The sequence below is a fragment of the Maniola jurtina genome, chromosome 11 (genome assembly GCF_905333055.1).
Source record: "Maniola jurtina chromosome 11, ilManJurt1.1, whole genome shotgun sequence".
NCBI classification, from domain to species: Eukaryota; Metazoa; Arthropoda; class Insecta; order Lepidoptera; family Nymphalidae; genus Maniola; species Maniola jurtina.
The window spans coordinates 8,263,758-8,290,736 of NC_060039.1; the positions used below are offsets into that span (position 1 = coordinate 8,263,758).

Sequence of the window (26,979 nt, forward strand, 5' to 3'; positions counted from 1 at the left end):
GGGATATCGTGATGCAAAGTACGGACTAAGTCCCAAAACTTTTTAATTCTTTTATTCAGGAAACTTATGATGGTAAATTTGCGACGTTCATGAATTTTTAACAACCCCAAAGATCGAGTATCTTTTGTTGAAATAAAATCTGAAACATAATAAGAATTAAAAAAAGTTTTCGCTATACAATCTTGTGACAACGTAAACGGAACTTACAAAAGAATTAAGCACCCTTTCTCATCAACATAAGGGCTGAATTTCGGAAAATATTTTCACTTTTGAAACTTTTAATTTATTTAATGACTGTGTTTTAGGGATAGACGACGTGACGTTCAGTTTTAATCCAATGCTAGCTTTTCACGGTCCATCCGTTAGACCAATTTTGACGAAATTTGGTACACCAATAGCTTAGATCTGGTAGAAGGTATATGTAGAACATAGGCTACTTTTAGCCCCGAAAAATCAAAAGGCTCCCACGAGATTTTAAGAATCTAAATCACACCAAAGAAGTCGCGGGTATCATCTATTTGGTAAGAGATAGCTTGCATCCCAAAGAATAGGTATAGACTACTTTTATCCTGGAAAATAAGCAAACTTCCACAGGACTTTTTTAAAACGGAATTACGCAGACGATGTCATGGGCACGATATATCTAGTATGATATATACATATATTACTTACTGACTGATAATAATAGAAGCTGACTATGTGCTCAAATCGCTCAAACTTGAGTATGTATTTTTAAGTAGATAATATCGTATCTAGACCGCCACTAAGAAAAGATTTTCAGAAATTCAACAAGAGTGAAGCCACAGTGGTTCAGTTAGGTACTATTATATGGACAAAAAAAATGATTCACATAAAAAAGAAAAGTATGTCAACATCATTAATTAAAATTAATAGAAAAGAAATTTCAAAGGTCGGTGGTAGTTATGTATCGCAGATGAGATCGTCGGCAGCAAATTGCGGTTGGCTGAGATAAAAAAGGTCGGTCCGTCATTTCGCTAAACGAGTGTAGAGCCTCGGAACGACGCGGGCTGCGGTCGAAAGGATTCCCGTGGAGCGGATTTTCTCAAATGTCTTGAAAAACTGATTCTGCTGTCAATTCCACTCACAATACTTTTAACTAGAAACCTTTTTTGCACAAAAAGGGAAATGCCTACTCTAGCACATTTTCCTGTATGGTTCTAGAGGACATTTTGTTAATCCATACTAATATTGTAAATGCGAAAGTGTGTCTATCTGTCTCTATGTTTGTCTGTCTGTCGTTTCCTGTTTAATTTATTTCCATTCTGGATCCACAGTTCCTCAATCAATGGGATCCACGGCAGCAAATAATTTTAATAAAAGGTTTTAATATCTGTTTTCTTAATTATTAAGTGGACCTTTAGCCACTAATGGCAAAAATAGTAACAATACCAACATTTATAATTGCAAAAAAGTACTTTTTTTATAGGCGCTCAAAGGCGATTCTATCATTAAGTGGCAGGTAGGTACACATTATAAACGAGAACGCAAAAGGCTCCATTTTATGCAGTCGCCATTGATGCTTTATAAAATATCAACAGCGATTGCAAACCTCAAAGCGCTTTGTGGATCGATGATAAAAAAATTAAAAAAGAACAAAATTATTTACGTACCCTGAAACAATTTGCAGAAAATCGGCAGGCACTTTTCACACTAATATTTTAAAGGTGAAAGTTTATGTGTATTTGTGTGTATGTGCGTGTGTGTGTGTGTGTATGTTTGTTACTCCTTCACGCAAAAACTACTGGACGGATTTGGCTGAAATTTGGAATGGAGATAGATAATATCCTGGATTAGCACATATGCTACTTTTTATCCCCGAAAATCAAAGAGTGCCCACGGGATCTTTAAAAACCTAATTCCACGCGGACGAAGTCGCAGGCATCAGCTAGTATGAAATAAAAAGGAACGTATGAAATACACTAACTTTCAGAAAAAGGAAACTGATACAACATGACATCGATAGCGCGTCGACAACAAGTTTAGAATTTACAGTCACAATAAAAGTATCGCTTTCATTGTCGAGAGCACAATTTGTTCGGACAGCTGTAATTGCGAGCTCCACTCTGGCCATTGGATCGCCAATTTAACTCGCTATATAATGCCTAGTTACATACTAAAGCGGGACGTATCCCATCGAAAATTTGTTACTTGGAAGTTGACTGTTTTAATCTTATATATATTTAATCAATGTTTGTATGTTTGTGTTCTATAGGCGGCTAAACCGCTGATCAGATTGTTATGAAACTTTGGTAGGGTATTCTGAGGGCGCCCGAGATGGTTCCTGCATCAAAAAACTATATATACATGAATAAAAAAAATCATGTTTGTTTATGGCATTGCAACGCATGCCGGTTACAGATAGTTACCTATAAAAATAATATATTCAGTCAAAGATATCTCGGAAAAAAAAACAATTACTTGAGCATACATGTTTTTGTTCCTGAATAATTTTTAATATCATTGACATGACAACCTATTTACACATTAATTACTTATCTAAGTTTATTTATATGCCACGCAGGGATTTTACAGAGGTTTATTAAATCACATAGTCAAACTCATTAAACATCAGTACATATTATAGCTGCAGTAAATAAAATAAATGCTTCTCACCTTCGATTATGTTTAAAAAAAATAGCTTCAGCAACACAGGGAATAAATCTACAAAATGATTGAGACGACTCCCTTCTGCGGTGTTCCCATTAGATTACAACATGGGGTTATTCAAGGGGCGGACCAACAAATCCCTGAAAGGCCGGCAACGCATTGGCGGTTCCTCCGGTACTGCAAATGTTCATGGGTTGCGGTAATCACTTAACATCAGGTGACCAAACTGCTCATTTACTCGCTCGTTTTATTTTAAAAAAATGAAAAAGACGAATATTGTTAATAACTCGACGTGTAATCAAGGCCTAAATAGTTTTGTTGAAGCATTTACAATTTTCAAGCTTGAAATTGAACTAGTTAGTTACTTAAATTAAAATCTCACGCAACAATAATAATAGGTAAGTAAAATATAAATTACTCCTCATCAAAATACTCAAATATCAGTAAGAATTCAAGTCCAAACTATAATCAGACAAAACTTCAAAATAGAGTTTAGATTATCGAAACAAACTAGACTTTGTTTAAAGAATCTTGAAAAATGTCTTCAAGCTGAACACTTAGAATAAGAAATATTGATATTCAGTACTGCAAAGGAAATACAACGTGCTTTATTTAATTTTGCAGAAACAAGATATTCAAAATAGCAGTCGTCGGTTTGCGGCATGGAAGGAAAAAGAACAAGCAACAAATAACATCCCGACATTGAAATCAATACAAACAAGTACGCTGGAAGAGATTAGCCCTACAAAATGACAGTTATTATAATTATGTGCCGATTCGAAGTGCTTACCGACAATTAAAATTGAAACTTTGGTCAAATGGTTTTCGTGTTGACGCTATATTGACATAATAATATGTCTCATCAGTCATCAGTAACACTAAGTTTTGAGTACGCTCACATGACGCTCAGTGCTGTTATCAACGCCAAAGTGGTGGAAATCAAGTTGCCTCAAAAACAGACCAGCAATCGCAGGTCCAGCGTGTATTAATAGAGGTCAGTGGTTTGCGGCATGGAAGGAAAAAGAACAAGCAACAAATAACAACCCGACTGAGATAAAAAGGGTCCGTCATTTTGTTAAACGACTCTCGCTCTACAGCGAGGCGCAAATAACAGAGACTTCTGCATCGATAAATATCTGCCTATAAATCCGACTCGACATCTTATTGGCTTATCTTAGATCAGGAAGTAGCCGTATCATTCAAGTACATTCCAATACTGATAAAACTTTGCACTTCATTCTTCAGGACTCTTGTTTTACTATGAACCCAATATAATATCATCATGATCAAGCCATCACCAACTACTCTCAGAAGGGCTTAGGGCATAAGTCTGCTACGCTGGCCTATTGCGAATTAGCCTAGATGATACCCGTAACTTCACGTAAGTCTCAGTTTTTTAATCCCGTGGGAACTCTGACTTTCTGGGACTAAAAATATGCTACGTCTTTCCTCTGGATGCAAGCTATCTCTATATCAAAATCAGTAAAATGGATGGAGCAGTGAAAAGCAAGCAGTCGAACAGACACACTTTCGCATACATTATTATGTGTTATATAATATTTATGGATTTATTTTAAATTTCGCCTCACCTACAACAAACTGCAATTACTTATACCTACTACTTAAAATAATATTTTGTTTAATGTTACCAATTCTCATTCAGCCGATGAATCTGCCTCGCTGCATATTGATTTGGTATTCTTTGTCATGTAAAGCAGACGTACCTGCCAGGTTAAGCCGCTTACCCAGTCAGTCTCGTATATCTGAGCATTGAAATAATATGTAGATTGAATCCTAGCAGCGAGCGATGCACGATGTTGGAAAAATTTATCATGCGCATTAATCCACTCACATACAGCGTTGATACGGAATGAAGACGCTTCAAGACTCCGCGATGTTGAGATCCTAATGTAGTTGTTCCCTAGGGATTTACGAGAACAAGACAATGCATTCACTTTGCAAAATGCTGCCTTCTATATAGGGTGGGTGTAATCTGGTTAGTTCACTGTAGGGATTAGCACGAACAAGACAATGCAATCGCTTTACAATGTGTATTTAGAGAATGCTGAGATGATACTACTTAGTTGCGTATCTTGACCATAATATTTAGTAATGCACTGTGGTACTTTTATAGATATAGATAAAAATAAATCATTTTCAAGAATGTCTAAATTTATTTGAAAGAAAGTCTATAAAAAAAGACGTCCTGACTAATCACAGCCTAAACCAAAATCATACTGTTATTCAAGTTATCTAGCGTTAGCAAACGCGGAGTGACACTAAGAATTTTTGAATGTAGGCATTTATTAAGAAAGCGTTTATAGAAATTCCATTATATTGATACTAGCTGATGCCCACGACTTCGTCCGCGTGAATTCAGGTTTTTCAAAATCCCGTGGGAACTCTTTGATTTTTCGGGATAAAAAACAGCCGATGTGCTGCTAATCCAGGATAGTTGGTCGGTCTATCTTCTTTCCAAATTTCAGCTAAACCCGTCAAGTAGTTTTTGCATGAAGGAGTAACAAACATATACACACACATACACACAAACTTTCGCCTTTATAATATTAGTGTGACAGTGTGATGGTAAAACTTAAAAAAATGTATTAAAAAAAGTATAAACCTTCCTCCTAAAATGATGTTGAAAATCGAAAAGTAATCCACTAAAAAGTTTGGAACTTAGAAGCGAATACAATCTCCACGGCAAGGCATTTCAGGTACCTGCTACCTTCTTACATACATTTATATTGAAATGACAAGGGAGGTGAAAACTTGGCGAGCACTCATATTTTTTCCATAAGTAAGTATTAAAGATCATAATTCGTAACACTTCCGCGCAACATTGTAAAGATCAGAAGTAAAATCAAGGAACATACGAAAATTATCAGCAACGTATTTCGTTTTTTTTTTCGGGAATAAAAAGGGTCGGTCCGTCATTCCGATAAACGAAAGTAGAGCCTTGGAACTTGCGGCAAATAGGATCCTGGCGGTACAAATACCCTGAGATGTCTTGAAAAACCAGATACCGCTGTCAATTCCAATCACGATAGTTGCAACGAGAAATCCTTTTTAGCAAAAAAAACTCCTAAAGTCATATCCATCTATCACTCCGCTCCCGATAGGATATAGACAGGCAGTTTAATTTATTTTCTATGTTCCATAAAAACTGCTCTAATTTTGAGTGATTGATTTAATTCCACATTTTTTTTATAAAAGCCATTAATAATGTTTGGTGAAAATGATGACATGATGTTTTAGGCATATTATTTTTGTTATGCAGTGATAGATTAAAACGTCTGCATGCTATTCGAGAGGTCGAGATTCGATCCCGGGCACGCATCTTTTACTTTTTGGATTTATATATACGTTTTAAGCAGGTTTTTGCCGTGGTTATTTGCTGTAATAGGTACTTTGATGACGATGATGATAATTTTTGTTGTTATAATAAATGTTCTTGTGCTACAAGACCTACCGACCTGCCAAATTTTATGATTCTATAAGTCAACGGGAAGTTTTCTTGACAGACACGACGAACAGAGTGGCAGACGAGCAGACGGGCAGACAAACAGATAAAGTGATTCTATAAGCCTAATGGTTCCTTTTTTACTTTTGAGGTACGGAGCCCTAAAAAACGAAACTATCGTTTTTATTTTAGAGTAGATCATAAATTCCAAAAGCTTTAATTGCCAACAGCCGTCCAATCCAATAGATTGCCAGTTTAATGTACAATGTTTTGACAAAGCATACGGTTATTATTTATGTTATTACTCTTACCTATTGTATATCAATGATAGACGTCGACCGCTCGACATCTAGGTATATAGGTCTCTCGTAGAGGCTTTCACACCCACTAGCCAGTCTTGCGCCGCACTGCCTAAATGCAGCGGCTCCCTTGGACTTGTTTGATGATTGTTGAATTCAATTTCTTCTTCTTCTTCTTTCTTAGCCTTTGTTAATCCATTGTTGGACATAGGCCTCCTCACGTGCACGCCATTCCTCTCGGTGTTGTGCGAGCCTCCTCCAAGTCTTTCCCGCCAGCTTGGTAATGTCGTCTGAATTCAATTTGGGTTCTTCCAACGCTGCATTTTCCACTTCGAGGTCGCCATTCCAGCACCTTGAGATCCCAACCCCCATCGGTTTTTCGAAATATGTGCCGGGTGCCCTGTCGCTTCAGCTTAGCAAATTAGCTCACTACCATCTTAGACTGCATCATCACTTCCCATCAGGTGAGATCGCAGTCAAGGGCTAACTTGTATATCAGAATAGAAAAAAAAGCACTGAGCTATTTCAGTTACTCTGGTTCTTCTACCGATTTCCTCATTTCTGATTTGATCACGTAGAGAAACTCCAGGCATAGCTCTCTATAGGTATAAGCCGCTGAATAACTTTGAGCTTTCTTATGATGACCATAGTTAGCGACCATGTGTCGGATCCATATTACGTCACCACTGGCGATACCAGTGTAGCGACTTCGTGAAACCTGCATCAGTCATTATTTTATTTTTTTGTATTTTGTACTTCACAACAGAATTATTGAGTATTGTTAGAGTAGTGCTTATCTACGCTATGCTAGGCGTACAATAAGTTCTTATGTCTACGACATAATACTTAGATATACTTTGTAAATAAATATATTGTTAAACAGTTTGATTGATTCATAGTATACAATAGTAGACAATATAAAAATATATAACAATCCATGTGATACATTATAAGCGCACTTTTGATAAACAATTATTACAATCGCAATTGTTGTTATTGGCTAAAATGCTATTCTTGTTGCAACAATGCATTGTAGCAAATAGTGAGCGAGCGTCAACCAATCAGAGGTGATTACGATTGTGACATTGAAGCTGTCATTCTACCGTAATCGACAGGTAGTTTAGCCCTACGATGACAAATACGCCTTCCCAGCGCGGTCATTATGGTCAAACTCTTGTAATGGGCGTGAAAACGCTCATAAAAATGGCATTGGTGGCTTTCAAAAATAACGTGATGTTTTTAGTCGCCTAGCTCCTGCGTTTTTAATAGCATCGTTAAAACTGCTAATAGAAAGACGTAAGTAGAGCCTACGTGGGAACTCATTACCGAACTCCTTGAGGTACTATTTTGGCTGAATAGGGTGCGGCGCTGTGAGATAGCCTGCGTTTATGAGCCATATCTCGGCAAACGAAGTTTACCCATCCCCACCGAAGATTGAAATTCTTTTTACTTTAAATGTTTTTTAAAATCTCGACAGAAGCTTGTTTCTGTTCCTATCTCTGCTTTACCGAAACATCCGAAGGTCGCGCCCCTAGCTATAAGTATCTTTTAGTAAATCAAACTCTAACTAATAACACTAAAAACTAAGTGGAAAAAGCAGTAAAAGGTACCCAAACTTTTATTTTAATACTAGCTGATGCCCTCTACTTCATCCGCGTAGCTTTTTTAAATCTAGTTGAGACTTTTTTATTTTCCGGGATAAACTATCCGTCTTCAGGATGCAACTTATCTTTATACCTGTCAGTATTAGTTAAACGGGTGGGTTGTGAAAAGGTAACAGACAGACAGGCAGACACACTTTCTCACTTTAAATACAATATATTGTATGACATATGAGGACGAATGAATAAAATTTAATCTAGTGTTTTACTCGCATAAGACGGTAAAGTTACATACGAGTAGGTACGTATCAGTAAACAGTTCTTTCGGCAACTCATCTTCGTTGAAATATTATGTTAAGTATATATGAAACTTCAAGATCTTGTTCCTATTCAGAATGGAGTTGGAAATATGTCAGTAGGATTTTCTTTTACTTAGAAAATCTCACATTGAATTATCTTGTTTTTATACATATTTTATTTTCCGAGTTATTTATCCATGCCAATCATATTTCTATTAAATTACTATTATTCAAAAGAAAATTAAAAGCGTTATGTAACTGTTAAAATAAATAGGCACTAGACGTATCGTAAAATTCTCAGACGAGATTGTAGATAGCAAATTGCGGTTGACGAAGATAAAAAAGGTCGGTTCGTCATTCCCTTCATTCCGCTAAATGAGTGTAGAGACCTACAACTATAGATCTAGTGGTAGGAAGGATTTCTACGATACGAATTATCTGAATTGAAATGCTTCGAAAGACTGATACCGCTGTCGATGGGAATATATATCTAAGTATCTAAATATTGTAATATTTTTTTAGAAAGGTTGTATTAACTGTAGACTCTCCGTCACTCACTCCATACAAAGGTAGTTAATATTCAATTATTATGAGAACCAATCTCATAATAATTGAATATTAACTTATCCAATTCGGCGTTACTTTGTGGGCACGTTCTAGAAACTAATATCTATATGTCTGTGGTTAGCCACTTTTTTTTTTTTAAATATTTACTAGTTTTAAAAATATTGTAATTAAGTTTTTGAATTCGTGCTTTGAAAACCACAGACATAGATATCAGTTTATTTTTATAATTTTTATGATAGTGTTCTTTACCTACACTTTAAGAAAATTTCTAAATATTAAAAAAATACATATCAAAAATTGCGAAACCGGCGAACCTGCGTCTTCTAGGTTCCTTCCCCTAAGTGATTTTCCTTCGTATTTAAACGCTCCATGTTGAAATCTTCATGTCTGCTTCGTTGCCAGCCACGAGGCAAGTCATCGTACTTCAGTACCTACGAAAGAATTGATGCAGTCACGTTTATTCCAGGACTAACCCCAATAAACCTTACTTACCTGATATTTTATGTAATTTTTGATGTGAACATGAATAGCTATACCTAGACATTATATTAAAGGTAGGGAGATAATGATATAAAATCATTTTATCCATTTGCAATAGAAAGTCACTTAAAATTTTACTACGTTAGGCATGTGTTTGCCAATATTCCATGTAAAACTTTTATAGTTAAGTCGTTTAAACGTTTTAATTAATCCGTAGGGCGATTACAAAAAGCAGTCAGTTAAAACTGAAATTGAATGGATAGTCAATAACCAGTCGCCAGCGTAATAGACCGGATGTTTCGTTCACGTTTATTTTCGCGTAAATCACAAGTTGTCACCGCATTGACACATGCATTGATTGTATTGCAGAGGGATCTGCATGTGATCAATTAGTATCCCAAATACGGTATTTGACACTTTTTTAAATAAGTACACTTTTTAATAAAAAATAGAATTTTTCAGTGATATCTATGGATTCTATACGTTTTTTATACGTATGTATACCTAGTACAAGAAAAAACGAAAACAAAAAATATTATTTAAATATCTCCCGAAAACGCTTTTCCTGATAATATGGCGCCTCATGTATCATCGTGACGTCACCTGCTTGTTAAACTTTGGTTGTCGACTACTGTTGACTACTAAATACAAAAAGTCTTTAAAGTAGTAGTCATAGAGTAAAACAAAAATACCGGTTTTCCAAGATTTTATACTTATTCTTTAACTAGGTTAATAATGAGTAAAACTTAGAACTAAGTATACAATAATATCTAAATAAGATGTTTCACAAAGGCTAAGTAAATCTACGACAAAGTAAGTATTCTTGTCTTATTGATGCTTCAGGTAAAGGTAAGTTGGTTCAACAGAAGCTATGCCCCTGAATAACGAGTCTGTTTCATTTGAATAAAAGCTCCGAGTGTAGATCGTTATTCTCAATGAAATCCTTTTATATTATTGCTTTCGAGTACGAAAACACTAATTGGGTACAACGATGTTTTCGAATTAGAATTAACGTATCTACCTGAATGTTCAATTTAATTACAATTTTCTTTATGTATAACTAACCTATTTCTCACCTTTGCAAAGCAGCACATTGATAAACTATGAATACACTAGATAAGGTCCCAGAGGATCCGATTATCATAAATAAATAATCGCCCTCGTCATTTCAACTGCTGGATAGTCATCTCCCTCGCAGATCTCTAATGCAGGCTTCACGATCTTGTAGCGTTTGCATCCAGTGTGGTTTGATTAGTATGTATAGTATATGCGACAGTTCGATATGGCAATCGGGGTATGAGACAGGAGGACACCCCGCACACTCCCACTGCCCCCGCACTATCCCGCACCGGGATAGTGCGGGGGCAGTGCGGGGGTGCAGGGCGTCCTCACCCCGTTTGCCATCTCGACCTGTCGAGTACTTACACATTGATACTAACGTTAATATTTGAGCGTTGGAACGTAAAATAAATATTAGACTGAAAGGCTCTTGATTTCAGAAAGGTTTTTCATTATTTCTGAAACTTTTTTCTTGAAAGGGGCGTGTCAGTTAGTCCATACTAATATTATAAATGCGAAAGTGTGTCTGTCTGTCTATCTGTCTGCTACGTTTTCACTGCCCAACCGCTGAACCGATTTTAATGTGGTACAGACATGGGATACATCCCGGGGAAGGACATAGGCTACTTTTTATCCCGGAAAATCAGAGTTTTAAAAAAACCGAAATCCACGCGGGCAAAGCCGCGGGCATTCTCTTGTATTTCATATTTTGTCATCGTCACCCAACAACACTAACTCAATAAAAATTCAATTTTAAAAACGATTTCCAAAAGTCATCTATGACTCTAAACTTGAAGCATTTGACAAAATTTATTCGACGTCACTCGCTTGTAAAACAAACTAACTGCTATGCGATCAACGCATATGAACTGCGACTTGATTCATGCGAAAATAAACGAGAACCACGTCCGTCTATTTGTTTTGCGAGCAGGGGGATGATTCCCTAACTGAATATGTTCAACACTGAATTATAGCCTCCGAGCTTATTATATCCATACATTTAATATTATAAATGCGAAAGTGTGTCTATCTGTGTGCTAGCTTTCACGGCCCATCTGTTCAACCGTTTTTTTACGTTTGGTACAGAGATAGCTTGCATCCCGGGGACGGACATAGGCTACTTTTTGTCCCGTAAAATTAAAGAGTTCCCTTTAAACTGTAAACAGAGAATAAGGTCACATTTTTCAAAATTTCCACAGGGTACCTATTCAATAAAAGTGGGTTTATATTTTCGCCGAACGAAGTCGCAGGGAGCATAAGTACCTGTTTTTATATTAAAATCTTCATAATAAGTTAAATAGTATATACATATATCCAATGCCACTTTTATACTATTTTTAGTTTAATACATCAACTTAATATTAATATATACGAGTATTTTTCAAGAAACCGAGTTGTTCTACAAGGTGTCAGCTGATAGTTTTCCGTACAGTATCAAAAGTAGCCTAGACTTATAATTATTGTAATATGGCTGCACAGTAAAAATTTGGGGAAATTCACTATTCAGAACGGTACTTCAAAGAAATAAATGTAGGTAAGTATATACTTACAGTGTTAAAGAATATTGTATGCCGAGACTCTTCGTGTTTAAGTGCTATTCGATCCGGTCGGCTTCTTTCAATTCAGGTCAAGGTCGGTGTTTCAATTTTTTTTATAAAATAATGTGCTACCAGAGAAATGTTTCATATTATGACAAAAAATCTCTTTTTAACAATTTTAATACCCTAATTCAATTCCGCTAATTATTAGGGAGGTACGGTTGGTAGGCACGTATTTTACCTAGTAGAGTTGTAGAGTCAAAGAAAGTCAATTTATCTTTTTTTTGGAGTTGGTTGTATGTACCTATCTAAATTAGGATGCGATATACATTGGTTTATACTTACAGTGATCTATTTGTACTATCGTACGTTGTATGGGATAGCTGGATTTAATAACATCATTATTTTATTTAAACCGCGCCTAAAGATTTTGCAATAAGAGTATACAAGTTTACTTTAGGTATGTCTAAACAAAAATAGGTAGATAGGTAGGTATAATAGTTAATATCGCAGGATTGCATACTTTGGTCTTGTCAATTTTAATCGAAACTTAATTCATCATTCACTGCGCTAGGTACCTACTGAATAAGTTTCTATTGAAGCCAGCCATACATGTGAGGATTTATCTCAGAGGCTTACCTACCTATGAGGCTGTGCACTAAACTATGCAGCTAAATTGGGGCGTATCTATTTTAGAAGCCTGCACCACCCTTATCCGTGACGCATCCGCTTTGCCAATCTTATCTATATGTGAATAGTGTACTAAATCCATCCATACTAATATTACAAATGTGAAAGTGGGTCTGTCTGTCTGCTACCTTTTCACTGCCCAACAGTCTGATGAAAGGCATAGAGTTAGCTTGAAAATCAAAGAACTCCCACGGGATTCCTAAAGATCTATCCACTTATCCGATTTGTATGAAATTTGGTATCGAGGTAGCTTGCGTCCGTCCCTGTAATTGACATAAGCAACTTTTCAGCCGGAAAATTAAACAGTTCCTACGGGATCCTTAAAAACCTCATCCACGCAGACGAAGTCGCGCGGGCATCCTCTAATAGTGTATAATTGTAGACGTGTAGTATATTATTATTCTCCACTAGGTGGACAGACGACATCGAGAGAGCCGCTGGATTCAGGCAGTGCAAGACCGAGGCGAGTCGAAAATCCCACAAGAGACCTATGTCAAGCAGTGGCCGTTTTATCGATTGACAACGATGATGATAATATTTAGCAAAAGAAATTAGACATCCAAGCCAATTAAAGCTCAAAGTACATTGCGGCGGAATCGAAGTGAAGCGACATATCTTTTCTTTTATTGTTACTTATAGTAAACTTATCCTTATCTCTACAATTACATAGTGGGGCAAAATAATGCAAATATGAGCATTGATATTTTTAGTTTTGTTAAAACTATTCTACTTCTAAAAATTTTATTTTTTATCATTGGTACACAATTTCTCGTGTTACCACTTACTACTGCAAGGTAATCATTAATCAAATTACCCCTATAAAGTACTTATTATAACTGGTAACAATCGTAAAGTGTTTGATTGATTTTGTACATTTTGAGTAGCTACTTATTGCCTAAGTAAAGCAAGATTTGTAGAGGCGTAGTGGAGCTAACGTTCAGTTTACATTTACTTACTTTACTTTAAAAAAAGGCGTCGTGACGCTTAAAATAAGCCGCAATGTGCATTGAGCCTTATAGAAAAAGCAACGGATACGATGCGACACCAATATCGTGCCGACAACGTAGCTGGAATTTATAGCCACAATAAAAGTATCGCTTTTATTGTCATGAACACAGTTCGCATGGACAGCTGTAATTGCGGGTGCTCCCTTTGTCTACTAGAACTCTGCATTTAAACTGCTCCTATTTTAGCACTTTATTTGCTAATTGAGTTTGAATTCTCTTTGGTAGCTCAAACTTTTAAAATGTTGCGTAAGTACAATTTTTTGCACACTCAGATCTGTTTTCTTTCACAAAATAAATTATTATGATTATGAGTCCACAACTCCTTTTCAGAGTTTCTTATGTATTCCCTACATACTATAAAAGATACGAAAACCGATTGTTATCTACTTACCAACCGATTTCTCCGATATTTGGCATAATATTTTGCCTGGAAAAGTTGGATATAGTACCGACTTGTGCGATATTTAAAAAAACTTTATTAATTGATTAATATTCACACAAAATAAGTAAAACAGTAAATTTTGACTCAAAATTTATTTCAACTTGAAAAGAATGACACTATTTTTTATCACTTTTCTTACAAACAATTTAATTGCTTATCATTAACATCAGTTCAAATATAAATATTTACAACGAAATTTAGTTACGGTATAGTAGTGTGGTTAGCCATTCAGGCCTTTGTTGTTGAGGCTTATATTCCGGTGGACTCAGAGCCAACGGAGAAGCGGCGTCTGCCAGAGCTACAGAAGATGAAGTTTCGGTAACAGCTATACTAGGTTTACCTTTAAGTATAGCTCTTAGCTCTTCGTTTTCCACAGCCCTTGTCCTTTGTAGATTTTCTCGAGTTTCCTTCATTCTTGAAAGTTGTTCCCTTAATGTTCTATATTCTTCTAAAAACTTTTCGAGCTGTGAAGCTCTAAAGTCAAAATCCTCAAAAGGCTGACCCGTACGCGAATAATCTCTAAGACCTGATAAATCCAAAAGTGGTGTAGCGGACGGAACTGACGCTTGCTCTCTGGAGGGTGAAGCCGGTAGACTAGGGTTGCGTCGTATTCGATTACCACCAACAGAGAGGTCCAAAAAGCTATTTGATCGACGTCCACTTGAGCGTTGCCGACTTTTCTCGTAATTTCTATCAAGAAAAGTAATAGAATCACCCCCAGAACTATTTCTACGACTACTTAAGAGAGGACTGCGACTGTCGCCATCTTTCCTCCGAGGAATTGTATAAAAATAATAAGGATCGTGTTTCGAATCACTGCGAAAATAAGATGTTGTGCCTAAGGCACTCATTTCTATAAGATCAGGATAATTCTTTTCACTGTCGCTACCAGATAGATCGTTATCGAGACGGTCCCGTGTTCGGGGCCGCGAACATGACCTGGCATTATTATTAAATCGATTATTTTCAGATATAATCTCCACGTGACCGCTTAAAAGCCCTGCTGATTTCGAACTTTGTATTGAATCAGGTGTAGCATCAGATCTGTAACAAGTAATAACGTTTTATAGGTATGTATTTAAATAAATAAAAATTTCTTAAGTATAGGTCCAATGCCAAAGTCTATTTTGTTAACCAGACCAAAATTAAATATTATTGTTATCAAAAAATGAAGACTTTCTAAATTCATTCTTAATTATTAGTAATTATTATTAATTAATTATGCACTGGTAAAAATGGGGTTTTCATTTGACATAAAATAATTAAATTATTCAATTGACTGTTCATTGATAATAGTGACTTATAATATTAATAATAAAATACATGAAACTAATTCATTACCTAACATTGTATTGGCTCATCCTCGGTATATGTAAATCTTGAATTAGTTCCCCAGATCTTGCAGATGAAGGTTCAGATCTCCGCCACCTTGCTTCGCGCGGCGGCGTAGTACACTCTCTGTGGTCTCTGAGTTCTTCGCGATTATAACCTTCATAGTCTTCTTCGGGATCATGTGAAGGAACGTTTCTATAGTCCCCTCTTTTACGACTATTGTCTGAGGTAATAACTCTTGGCATCTCCGCGTTTGTTTTTAAATTAGCTTCAATTTTTTCATAATTATTTTCATTATGATTTGACGTAACTATTTGTTCATTCCACCTATCTAGCTGTCTTTTTTTACGAGTTTCATACGCACATAGTCCTATTAAACACGAACTTAACACTATCACTGCAGAGACGGCCATACCGGCCATTAGTGCTCTGCCACCGAAACCTCTACTTTGGGGTTTCTTTTCAATAGTCAAATTTAAAACCACTTCCGCTTTTCCAGCCCTATTTTCAGCATTACACGTATAAAGTCCAGAGTCTTGTATATCTGCTGATTTAATTGTCAAATTACTTGTTTGTCCTTCACTACGTAACATAAAAGTCCTTCCGGAATTAAAGTTCCCTGCTGTTGTAGTAGTGTTAGCTAACAGCCGTCCAGCACGAACCCATCGCACTCTCGGTGCCGGGACACCAATGACTTTGCAAACAAGTGTCACCTCATCTCCTTCCAAACCCTTAAAATTATTTGATATTCCTGTTACTTCAGGAAGGCATGCGAAATCTTCCAAGTCTAATCGATCCCAAGACTGTGTCATTAGCCGTGTAGGTAAGGCGCAATCGGGTACAACAGTTGCTGGGACGTTCTTTTTAATCATCCAATCTCGCATAGGTCGGAGATCACAATTGCAATTCCAAGGATTATTGGCAAGTTCTAATCCCTTTAAGGATCTTAACGGTGCCAACACTGCAACGTGAAGGACTTGCAGTTTATTTTTACTAAGTTCCAAATACTCTAGTGAACCTTCCAATCCCTTGAACCCTCTTGGCTCGATTTCTGATATTCGACAAGCACTCAGAGTTAATCTAACCAGATGCGGTAAAGCTGAGAAGGAGTCGTCCTTTATTTTTGTGATCGGATTACCGCCAAGACGAAGTTCCCGGAGTTCAGGTATTGAATCAAAAGCTTGAGATGGCACTGACTCCAATCGATTTCGAGAAAGATCCAGTTCAACCAGATTAACGAGAGCGCGAAAGGCGTACTGACGGATGATTTTTAAATTACAGGCAGGTAGGTAGAGACGTTGAAGATTTAGGAGGCCTGCAGCTGCGAAAGCATCATCGCGTAGAGTAACTATTCGGTTTTCAGCCAGGTCTAGCAGCTGAGTGGTTGGATCTAGCCTCGGCGGGACAGCGTTGAGGCCGGCGCGAGCACACAGAGCGGACTCTTTACCACTTCGCCATTTGCATTCACAGTGGCGAGGACATTCGGCGGAGACGGCCACCGCCATCGCGAACATTAGCAGCACCCACATGCCACGCGACGATTCAGCCCGCGCCGCATCTATCGTCTTCACCGCCGAGCGTCATTCCCTATGCGGCCACGTACCTAGAAAAGACCAAGTAATATTACATCTTGCGATAGAAAGAGCGATAGTAATCAGTCTATAATACAAGGATTTCGGTCCAATGAGAAATGGGTAACATTTATGTGCTGAGGTATACTAATTTTTCCCCATTTTGGACACAAAAGGATCGGAAGTGCCTTCATTTTTAGGGTAAATTTCCCTTTGTCATCTCAGGCTTATATAATAACCTCAGCTATTCGAGGCTATAATTTACCGTAAATTAATTTCGAATTGTATTACACACTCTAGTTGTCGTCTAAATATAATATATCAAGGTACTTCACACAATTATATAAGATATTAGATCTCAACATCACACTGTATAATACCTCTTTTGATTTGACTCAGTTAAGTAAGTACCTACTTATAATGATTAACCCGGTAGGTACCTACTGCTTATAGGTAATTCTTATAAAATTACATTAGAATCTAGTGGTCATTAGAGAAGAGATAGTATGTCTACTTAATAGAGTAGATACCGTTACAATATTATATTCCATATTAATACCTCAAAAGCGGTCAGATTCCCTGCATTCTTGAGGTGTGTGGCTAACCATAAACGCGTAGGTATAAACACTCAGAAGCTTCATTGTGCACCTTTTATTACTCCAAGTTACATATTTACTATATATTTTAATATAAAACTTACAAGGGAACATAATTAACATTAATGCCAGCATATAATCTGTAATGCTAATTAATTTATTAAAAGACAAAATATTGAATAAAATATTTTTCGGTAGGTATGCCTTACTTCCTCTATAATTATATATCTATACAAAAAGAATATTTATCAATCGTACGTACGAGTAGGTATGCTGTATCTACATAGGTATAGAAAAAACTTTACAAGTGCCTACTTTGATTATTTGTTATAAATATTAATGAAGGTTAATATACACATTCGCAAAAGAGGCTGAAGTGACGAGTCGGGGCACGAACTATTCTCACGTCATTTGTCTGCGGTCTCGTCTCGTCTTACAAGCGCGCAATGGCGAGACAATAATATTATGTTGATGTCGACGAGCGTCAGGCGGAGCGAAGTTCAACGATGGCGAATATGTCAATACAGGGTAAAAAATTGCCACTAGCTAAATGGCGCATTTACTTACCTCAAATCTTCATTGTTGTCATTTCGTATAAGCGCATCGTAATCTGAAAACAAAAGAAAAAACTCATATAAATACATATTAATTTATAATACTCAGGTAATGTTTATTATATTCTTTTTAGGTGTAATTACAACATTTACACATTCGCAAAAGTGTGGCGAGTCGAGACGCGAGCTTAGTTCACACATTCGTCTCTGGGCTCGTCTTGCGAACACCAGTTCCAGTGGCGAGATTAAACGAGAAAATTCATTCAAGAGGACAAAGCTGCGAAAATCGACTAGTCATAGAGTAAAGCTTTCCCTGATACATATATGTTCTTCATTCTGTTGTGCATAATATTAAAAATACCACGCGATTGGCCACCTAGCCGATGTTCTGACCAGGTCAAGTCGCAAGAGTCAAAGACAGACAGACAGAGTGGAGGGCTATAGCTGTTACCAGCGTTAAAACACTAATAATTAATTGCCGACACGACTCACAGCTATGAAGTATACGATCAAGAAGAAAATTTTACTTAGTTATAATAACACGCCCTGTCTTGTAAGATATTGTTTTAGAATAAATTTGTAAGAATAAAAAAGGCCAGGCTCATGGATCAGGCTTAACAGTAACAGCGTTGCCTCATGGGAATCGCGGTTGCTTCAATTAGCTGTGTAAATTAATAAATTATTAATAAAATAATATGCAAGTCTCGACCATGGCTTATAGTAATAATCCAAAAAAAAACATAGTAGAAGTCAAATCAAAAGAGAGTCAAAGTTTTTTTAGTTGAATCGTATGCGGTTTTCCATTATTATAGATACGGAACTCTAAAAACCAGCCTTTCCAGAGCTTTTTCTTTGACTTTCACAATGGTCTTTGTTTGATACTTACTTAAAGAATGAGAAGTTGTAACAATAGAAAACAGGTTGAATTATTAAGAAAACTCGTCTTTACGCTAGGTACACATAGATATAAGTATCCTAGATAGAATCGGAAAACAAAATAAAATAATTTAATACTCTGCCGCGGTAGCATCAATGAGGTTTTAATTTTAATTTAAGTAAGTTTATGCGTTTAATAATTTAGTTCAAATCACGATTTAGGCTTAAGTTACATATAAGTTTCATTTAATTTCAAAAGAAAAACTTTCGATTGAGTATCTATAGGTAAATAAACCTGTATATGTGAGCAAATGATTCTAAAGCCTCAAAAAAGTAAATAAGGAAGACCAACAGAAGTTTTCAATTACTATTGATTTTCGTTATAACGAATTTTGTTTATTACGCAATTATTTTGCAAGTCCAACTTGCACCTGTGCGGATTTTTATTTTATTTTATCGGCGCAGGGTCTCTGTAAGCCTCGTTTGTTTTAATTCTTTCCTGGAAATTTTCATGATTTATAAACAGTCAGCGCGGATTTTGGAATAATTTACTGCTTACGCATTATGCGTAATGAAATAATTATAAATTCCAGCGGCATACTTTAATTTTTCATCCAGGTATTACTTACCTACCTACCACCAATAAATAAGATTAGCAATATTATTTGAGAGCTAGGTTAGCTTTATCTAACCCACACCATCCCTAAGTGATATTATAATATTTGTATTGATGTAAACTGCAAGGCTTTTCCTATTCTAGAATTATATTTTATAGTTTAGTTATTTTAAACTAAACTCTAACTCTTTGTGTAACAGCGATAAAAGATAAATTGCCAAGACGATAACAAATTATTAAACACCCTCCTATAAAACAATCCATACTATCCATACTTATATCCTACTATAATATTTTTAATAATGCGAAAGTGTGTCTTCTGTCCGTCTGTCTGTCTGCTAGGTTTTCAAGATCCAACCGCTAAACCGATTTTAATGAAAGGCACAGACTTGAGACACTTCCCGAGAAAGGTCACAGGCTACTTTTATGACGGAAAATCAAAGAGTTCCTACGGGATTTAAAAAAAGCTAAATCCACGCGGGCGAAGCCGCGGGCATTCTCTAGTGAAAATAATATAATATAACTAAATACATACACAAACTTAAGTCCGTAAAAGGTATTTCATAGCGACGTGTAGGGTACTCAATTATTCATATAGTAGTCAATTAATTTATTATAGTCATCACTTGTCAAGAGTGTTCGATAACTAAATTTCTGAATCAAATCTATAGGAAGGGGAAGGTAGGCTCTACATACACGTATATTATGGTTGAAACTGAGGGTATAGCGTCCACGTCATAACCAGAGGTTACCGTTAATAGCCTTCGACCTTACAACATAATATGAAACCATTTCCATCTTACACTACTTGATGGCATGACCTAGTTACGAATTGCGATAACGAATAGGAAATAGTCATGCGAAATACTACAGTATAATGTTTAATTAATAGTGGTCATTTTAAACAATTAAATGGTAAACCTATTTTTAAATTTTTACTCGTTCCTACTTATAATTACTTGAATACTTTTTTTAAAAAAAGCTTAGATGATTTTTAAATCTTTTCAATACAGTTGATCGAAAAATGGACTTACCATGGTAGTAAATATGGCTTGAAAAGTTTTTATCCCTTGCTACTAAAATCTTGAGACAGGAATTATGATTCTTATATTAGTACCTATTCTAGTTATTAAATTTTTTTTTCTTACAAATGCATTGAAGAACTTTGTATAATACACAGGCGCTTAGGTTATTTCGTTACGATTGTTATAGGCGAATATAATATATACAATAGGCGAATACAATAGTAATACTATCGTGATTATATAGTTAACTTTCGCCTATTGCCTGAGCTGACATTTTTCAGTTTGTTTCAATGACTCCCATTTATATTTTATAAAAGCTTTATGTAAATATACCTAAATTTTTATTCATAATGTAGATACGAGTAGATATATTATATGTGCAGATAAACCTACCTTCGTGTAGGGACTTACATGTTGTAGGTATTAAGTTCTAGGTTAAACTAAGCTTAGGGTTAGTAATAATCTGAATACTAAATTTGTTTATGAATAAAAAGTTATAACAATTAATGGTTTAATTGTTGAAGCAGACATAAATCAGTCCCTATGTTTGGAGAGATAACAGGGAATTGCTCACCTATTCCAGGAACAATCTCTTTAAATATTTGTGCTCCAGACAGAAATGTATCGGACTTGTATACTGTTATATTTTTATCGTGACGTTTTATTTCTTTCATTACGTTTCCAATTTCGCGGTTTCACACAATTTATCTTTTTTATTATGGACGTAGACCTTTTACCCATGGCTTCTTTATATTGTAGATACTAAAAATATACATAAAGGCATCGTAAGATAACACTTACTCTTATTTCTAATCTAAGAAACTGTAATCTGGTATTGGTAGGTATTAATTAATTTTCATGCTCAGTTATAAGGTAGGTAAGTAAAACATGTATTCATAGCCACTTTCGTGAAATGTTTCAAATAACGATGAAAACTGTATGGAAAAACAATAAGAACTATTAGAATATTTATACCTACCTAAGCGAATACACAGATAAAACTGAATTGCCACTTTGTTTTATAGTTTGTTTAGAAACCTACCTACACCTAGTCCGTTCACTCAAACTGAAGTAGATACATTTTATTATCTTCTAGTAACATACGTACATTCTCCTGCCTGTTCAATCAAACTGAAGGTATAGGTATCTCCTAGTAACATTCGGACATTCTCTTGCCTATTAGCTCAATTTAGGATCTTCTAGGAACATTAATTGCACTTTGTCCTATCTGTTCACTCAAAATGGTGTATCTTCTAGTAACATTCGTGGCTGGTCACTCAAACTAATGTTTCGTCTAGCTAGTAACATTCACATAATTATTACTTGTGACTTTTCACTCAAACTCGATAGCTGACTCGATGAATCGTTGAGCTCAATGGTTGAGGAGCGGACTGAATTCCGAAAGGTTAACGGTTCAAACCCTACCCGTTGCACTATTGTCGTACGTACTTACTCCTAGCACAAGCTTTACGCTTAATTGCAGGGGAACGGGGAGTATTAGTCATGATTGGCATGACTAATATTCTTTTTAACTTAAACTTAACTAAAGTTTCTTCTAGTAACATTCATACATACTGGTTGCTGTTCACTCAAACTGAAGCTTCAGTTCAAATTATGATAAATCGATAACAGCATTACATCACGGAAACAAAATTTTCAAAGATTCATGCCGATAATAACTTTAAATAGAGCTAGTTTAGGAATATTTGCGTGTAACTTGGATATAATAATAGTAGTGTGCCCTTTCAATGACACGCGATAGCATGCCCCGCGAGGCACGCGCTTGCATGCCAACCCAGCAGTGGCCCATTACCACCATGTATTATATTTTGTGTAATAAATAAACATCTTTCGAGGTTTTTTTTAATATAGATACACTTATTTGAATAAAAAATTAACGTCTGAAAGTAGATTAGGATTGCTGTACTAAATTCATTGTTTGAAAGTCCTATGTCTCAGTTAATTCAACAGAAAAAAAAACTGGCCAAGTGCGAGTCAGACTCGCCCACCTACCTACTTACTCGGGTACGTTCCGTACCTAAACTCGGTACCGTACCTATACTCGGGTATTTTTTCCAACATTTTGCACGATAAACCAAAAACTATTACATAAAAATAAATAAAAATCTGTTTTAGAGTGTGCAGGTAAGGCCCTTTCATATGATACCCCACTTGGTATAGTTATCTTACTTTGAAAATTGAAACACATTTGATTTTTTTTAAATTTATAACCACAAATTCGCGGTTTTCAGATGTATTCCTGTATTTGTGCTATAAGATCTACCTACCTGCCAAATTTCATGATTTTAGGTCAACGGGAAGTACCCTATAGGTTTTCTTGACAGACACGACGGACAGACAGTCAGACAGACAGACAGATAGACAGACAACAAAGTGATCCTATAAGGGTTCCGTTTTTCCTTTTGAGGTACGGAACCCTAAAAGTATTCTTTTTCTAATTGGCTCCTCAAAACTAGTGACCTCCATATTCAAAATTCATATAACTAATCCCGTGTTTGGGTTACAGAAATTCACATGTGTACCTACAAAACTAAATTGTTGATGTAGATGCAGAGCAAATAGGTATGATATACGAATATACATCGTAGATATACGAATGATCCTATAAGAATTTGAACGTACGGAATAAAATTATGAAATAACTTGTTAAATAAATCATCCAATAATAATGGATAACGTATTATGTTAGATTGTTGAAGTTGGTATAAGCCGGATAGATAATGGCCTACTTGAAGACTTGCAAGACTACTTACATAGTAGAACGTCAGTTGTACAACTTCGCTAGTTGGGTCATGTCTCATGTATCTACTCGATTCATTAAGAGGCTTATTTTGAGTAGTAGGTACTACTTGAAGCGGAAGCGTAATTTATGTTTTATCCCTAAGTAATTGTTTTTCTCAATTTGTGTGTTTATTTGTGTCACCAACTAGAGGGATTATATATAAAGCAGCTTAAAAGATTGAAGTAAGTACCTAGCTTAATTGCTTAAATATGGTGAAACCTGCAACTTCGTCTTCGCAGGATTAGCTTTTTAAAAATCCTGTGATTAGGTACTCATTGATTTTCCGGGATAGAAAGTAAACATACCTACCTACTCGTGTGGCGTCTCCAGGATGCTAGCTATCAGTAGGTATATTAAATTTTGTCTAATACCCCTGGAGAGTCTTTTATTTTTGGGGATAAAAATTAGCTTACATTCGTCTTCGGGATGTAAGCCTTGTCTACTTACTATAGTCAAAATTGGCCAAAAGTAACAAGGTAAACAAAGTTCGTCTTTATAACATACTTACCTAAGTATGAAAGTATGGAAGTATAGATTATCTGTAAGTATAGATTGTTATCTGGGGGTCTGGTGGGAGGCTTCGGGCATGGCTAGATACCACCCTACCGGCAAAACCGTGCCGCCAAACGATTCAGCATTCCGGTATATGCCGTGTAGAAACTAAAGGGGTATGGTTTAATAAAACCTGCCATACTCCTTCCAGGTTAGCCGGAATCCATATTAGACTGCATCATAGCATCTGAATAAAAAAATTGAAAAAAACTAGCCAGGATCGTAGCCTCCCACCAGGCCAGTTCAGAGACGATTTCGACAATTCCCAAATTGCCCCTGCCGGGAGTCGAACCCGGGTGGTCGTCAAAAAATGAGATATACAAGAGATAGGAAAATTCATCTCAAGGGTATTCACACCCCTACTCCAGAAGGGTTGCCGATGCTGCTTCTCGGGTTCGACTGTAATGGCCTCCGTCTCCCTTTTCCCCTGATATGGGACAAGGTCAACGTGTCAGTCAACACGCGTGGCCTTCATTAGGACCCGCCCTCAATCCCTGGGACCCCAATAAAATGACAAATATAATATATGACATTATTAACATGATCAAAGTTTAATGTGGGTCTCCGAGATCCAGCATAGCTGTCTCGCAAACTACATCGTAAGTTTAAGGGCCGAAACACACGCGATACTTTTAGCATCTGCGATTAGCGATTTATCAGTGCTGCATTTTAGTGACTGACTGCGATCAATTATATTAAAATATCTAATGTGTAAAAAAGAATTAGTAGACGTAAAACATATCAACTTAAGACTTAAATCATCAGATCAGATCTCAGAATCAGAATTAGTTATAGATTAAGAGCCTCACTTAATCGGTGCGACTGGCGTTCAAATATACATGCATTGAAATGAGTAGACACTGCATAGCTTCAAATACTGAGAGAGAGTGCGTACTGCAGTGCGGTGAGTCACCGTGCGTTTTAAAATCCGTACGGAAATAAAACCATAATTGTTATCAAATGTACTGAGTCAAAAGTTCAATCGCAGCTTCTAACTTCCGATGGACGACGGAGTTGCCAATTGAAGATGCTGAACGTATCTTGTATGTTTTGACCTTAACAGGGCTCTCTCCGTCACTCGTTTCATACAATCGTAGTTCCAATTTCATTTGAATATTAAGCAACCTAAGTCCATGAAATTTTGCAGACATATTCTAGAAACTAATATCTGTGTCTGTGGTGTTTTAGATTTTTCTGAAAATATGTAGTTTTAAAATAACAGGGGCTCAAAGATTTGTATGTAAATTTTTAAGACCGCGTAACTTTGAAACCGAATATTTTAACAGAAATCTGGAAAACCAGAGACATAGATATTAGTTTCTAGAATATGTCTGCAAAATTTCATGGACTTTGGTTGCTTAGTATTCAAATGAAATTGGAACTACGTTTGTATGAAACGAGTGACGGAGAGAGCCCTCTTAAGGTAACTTTTGTTTATAGCCCCAATAAAAAATATGACTTTATAGTTCTTCTTTATGAAGGCACGTACGTTTTACATAAGTAATCATATTTGAGGTTACGTTACCACAACTCGGAAACGCAAAGTTTTGTAACAAATGCAACAATATTGCAACGTTAGAATTGTTTCAGAGAATGAATTGTTCAGTTTGTTCTCACCGTTTCTCACACGTCTAATCGGGTCAAGCCGTTTGTCGGATGCTAGTACTTAGATATTATATTTTGACTCGAATTTAAGTTAGACGTTTTTGAACATAGAAGTCACAAACTTTTGGGTCAAAATAACAATATTGCCATGTATTGTAAGGAGGCCACTGGCTCTGAAGGCCTGACCACCGGCAACCCCTATTAATAATATTTTTTGTAATTTTTCTGTTATTTTATTTCATGTAAACATTTTTAAAAGTTATGATTTGAATTAGATTTGTAACTTAATAAGAGATTTCACTGCCAAAATTGTGTCAGAGAACGAATTATTATTTTTTAGCTTTTGCTACCGATTTCGCACACGTCTATGAGGGTCAAGCTGTATGTCGGATTAATAGTTAGATTTTAACTCGTATTTAAGTTAGACGTTTTTGAACGCCGAAATAAATCGGCTCAATAGCAATATTAGCATCATTGACAGAGTAAACTACCATTTTTATAGGAGGAATGCGCTGGTGTGCCAATTGCTAACAGATGTTAGCACACCGTATTTTTTAGATTCACAGACAAACAAATAGGTAACTATTTCAGAATGCTAGAATATCACAATTACATAGACTATTGATTGTTAAAGGGTATCTACTCTGCTGAGCTCATATTGTGAGATTTTTTTAAAGTATTGAAACGGAACTGAAATTCTAAGTTTCTAGGTTTCAGTCTACTTTCAGTGATTAGACCATGATTTGATTGTGAAGTTGTGATAGCAATCGCTCTCTAATCAAACGAAAATTGCCATTAGACGTAGCCGAGTGTGATAGCAATAATTAATTAATTAGAGTAATTCTCTTCTGAAGCCTCTACGTGTTGAATCTATGTCCTTGTGCAAATTTGTGATAGTACAAATTAAATTGAAATACCTATGGATCGATAATAAAAATTCTTACCTACCTGTTTTCATATATTTATAACAATATTTTGCTAATATCGAATATTTATTAATCAAAACAGGACTGCATGAAAGTTATACTTAATATACCAATAATATGTTATAACTTTCATGGGATCCTGGCCTCTAGTTATAATTATACCTACCTAAATGTAATACATAATTTACATTTGATTGATTTTTTATCGTCATTTTCAAGCGTTATCTAATATTAAACGTAATCTCCTTTCAGCAATCTTGTGAATTTCGTCCAAGTTTACAGCAAAAATTCGCTGAAATTCTGTTAGTATGTGCAGAATTTGAACTCTTTCTGTCTGGCTTCGTTTTTAGGTCACTTGTTTTACTGCCATATTGTAACGACAAACTTTAATAAAAAAAAGTTACGATTCTATTTTTCTTTTGAACGAGCTTCAAATCAAAATTCAACGCA

General features: G+C 35.9%; 1 protein-coding gene across 1 annotated transcript in view; it reads right to left on the reverse strand.

The window, feature by feature from the left end:
- Nucleotides 1-14,166: 14,166 nt before the first annotated feature.
- LOC123869525 overlaps nucleotides 14,167-26,979 on the reverse strand; it is a 47,412-nt gene continuing 34,599 nt past the window's right edge. The window contains exons 2-4 of the mRNA XM_045912500.1: nucleotides 18,140-18,182; nucleotides 15,415-17,008; nucleotides 14,167-15,117 (exon numbers count right to left, since the gene is read on the reverse strand). Coding sequence (XP_045768456.1) covers nucleotides 14,271-15,117; nucleotides 15,415-16,934 — 2,367 coding nt within the window. The 5' untranslated portion in view covers nucleotides 16,935-17,008; nucleotides 18,140-18,182 and the 3' untranslated portion in view covers nucleotides 14,167-14,270. The remainder of the gene's footprint in view (nucleotides 15,118-15,414; nucleotides 17,009-18,139; nucleotides 18,183-26,979) is intronic.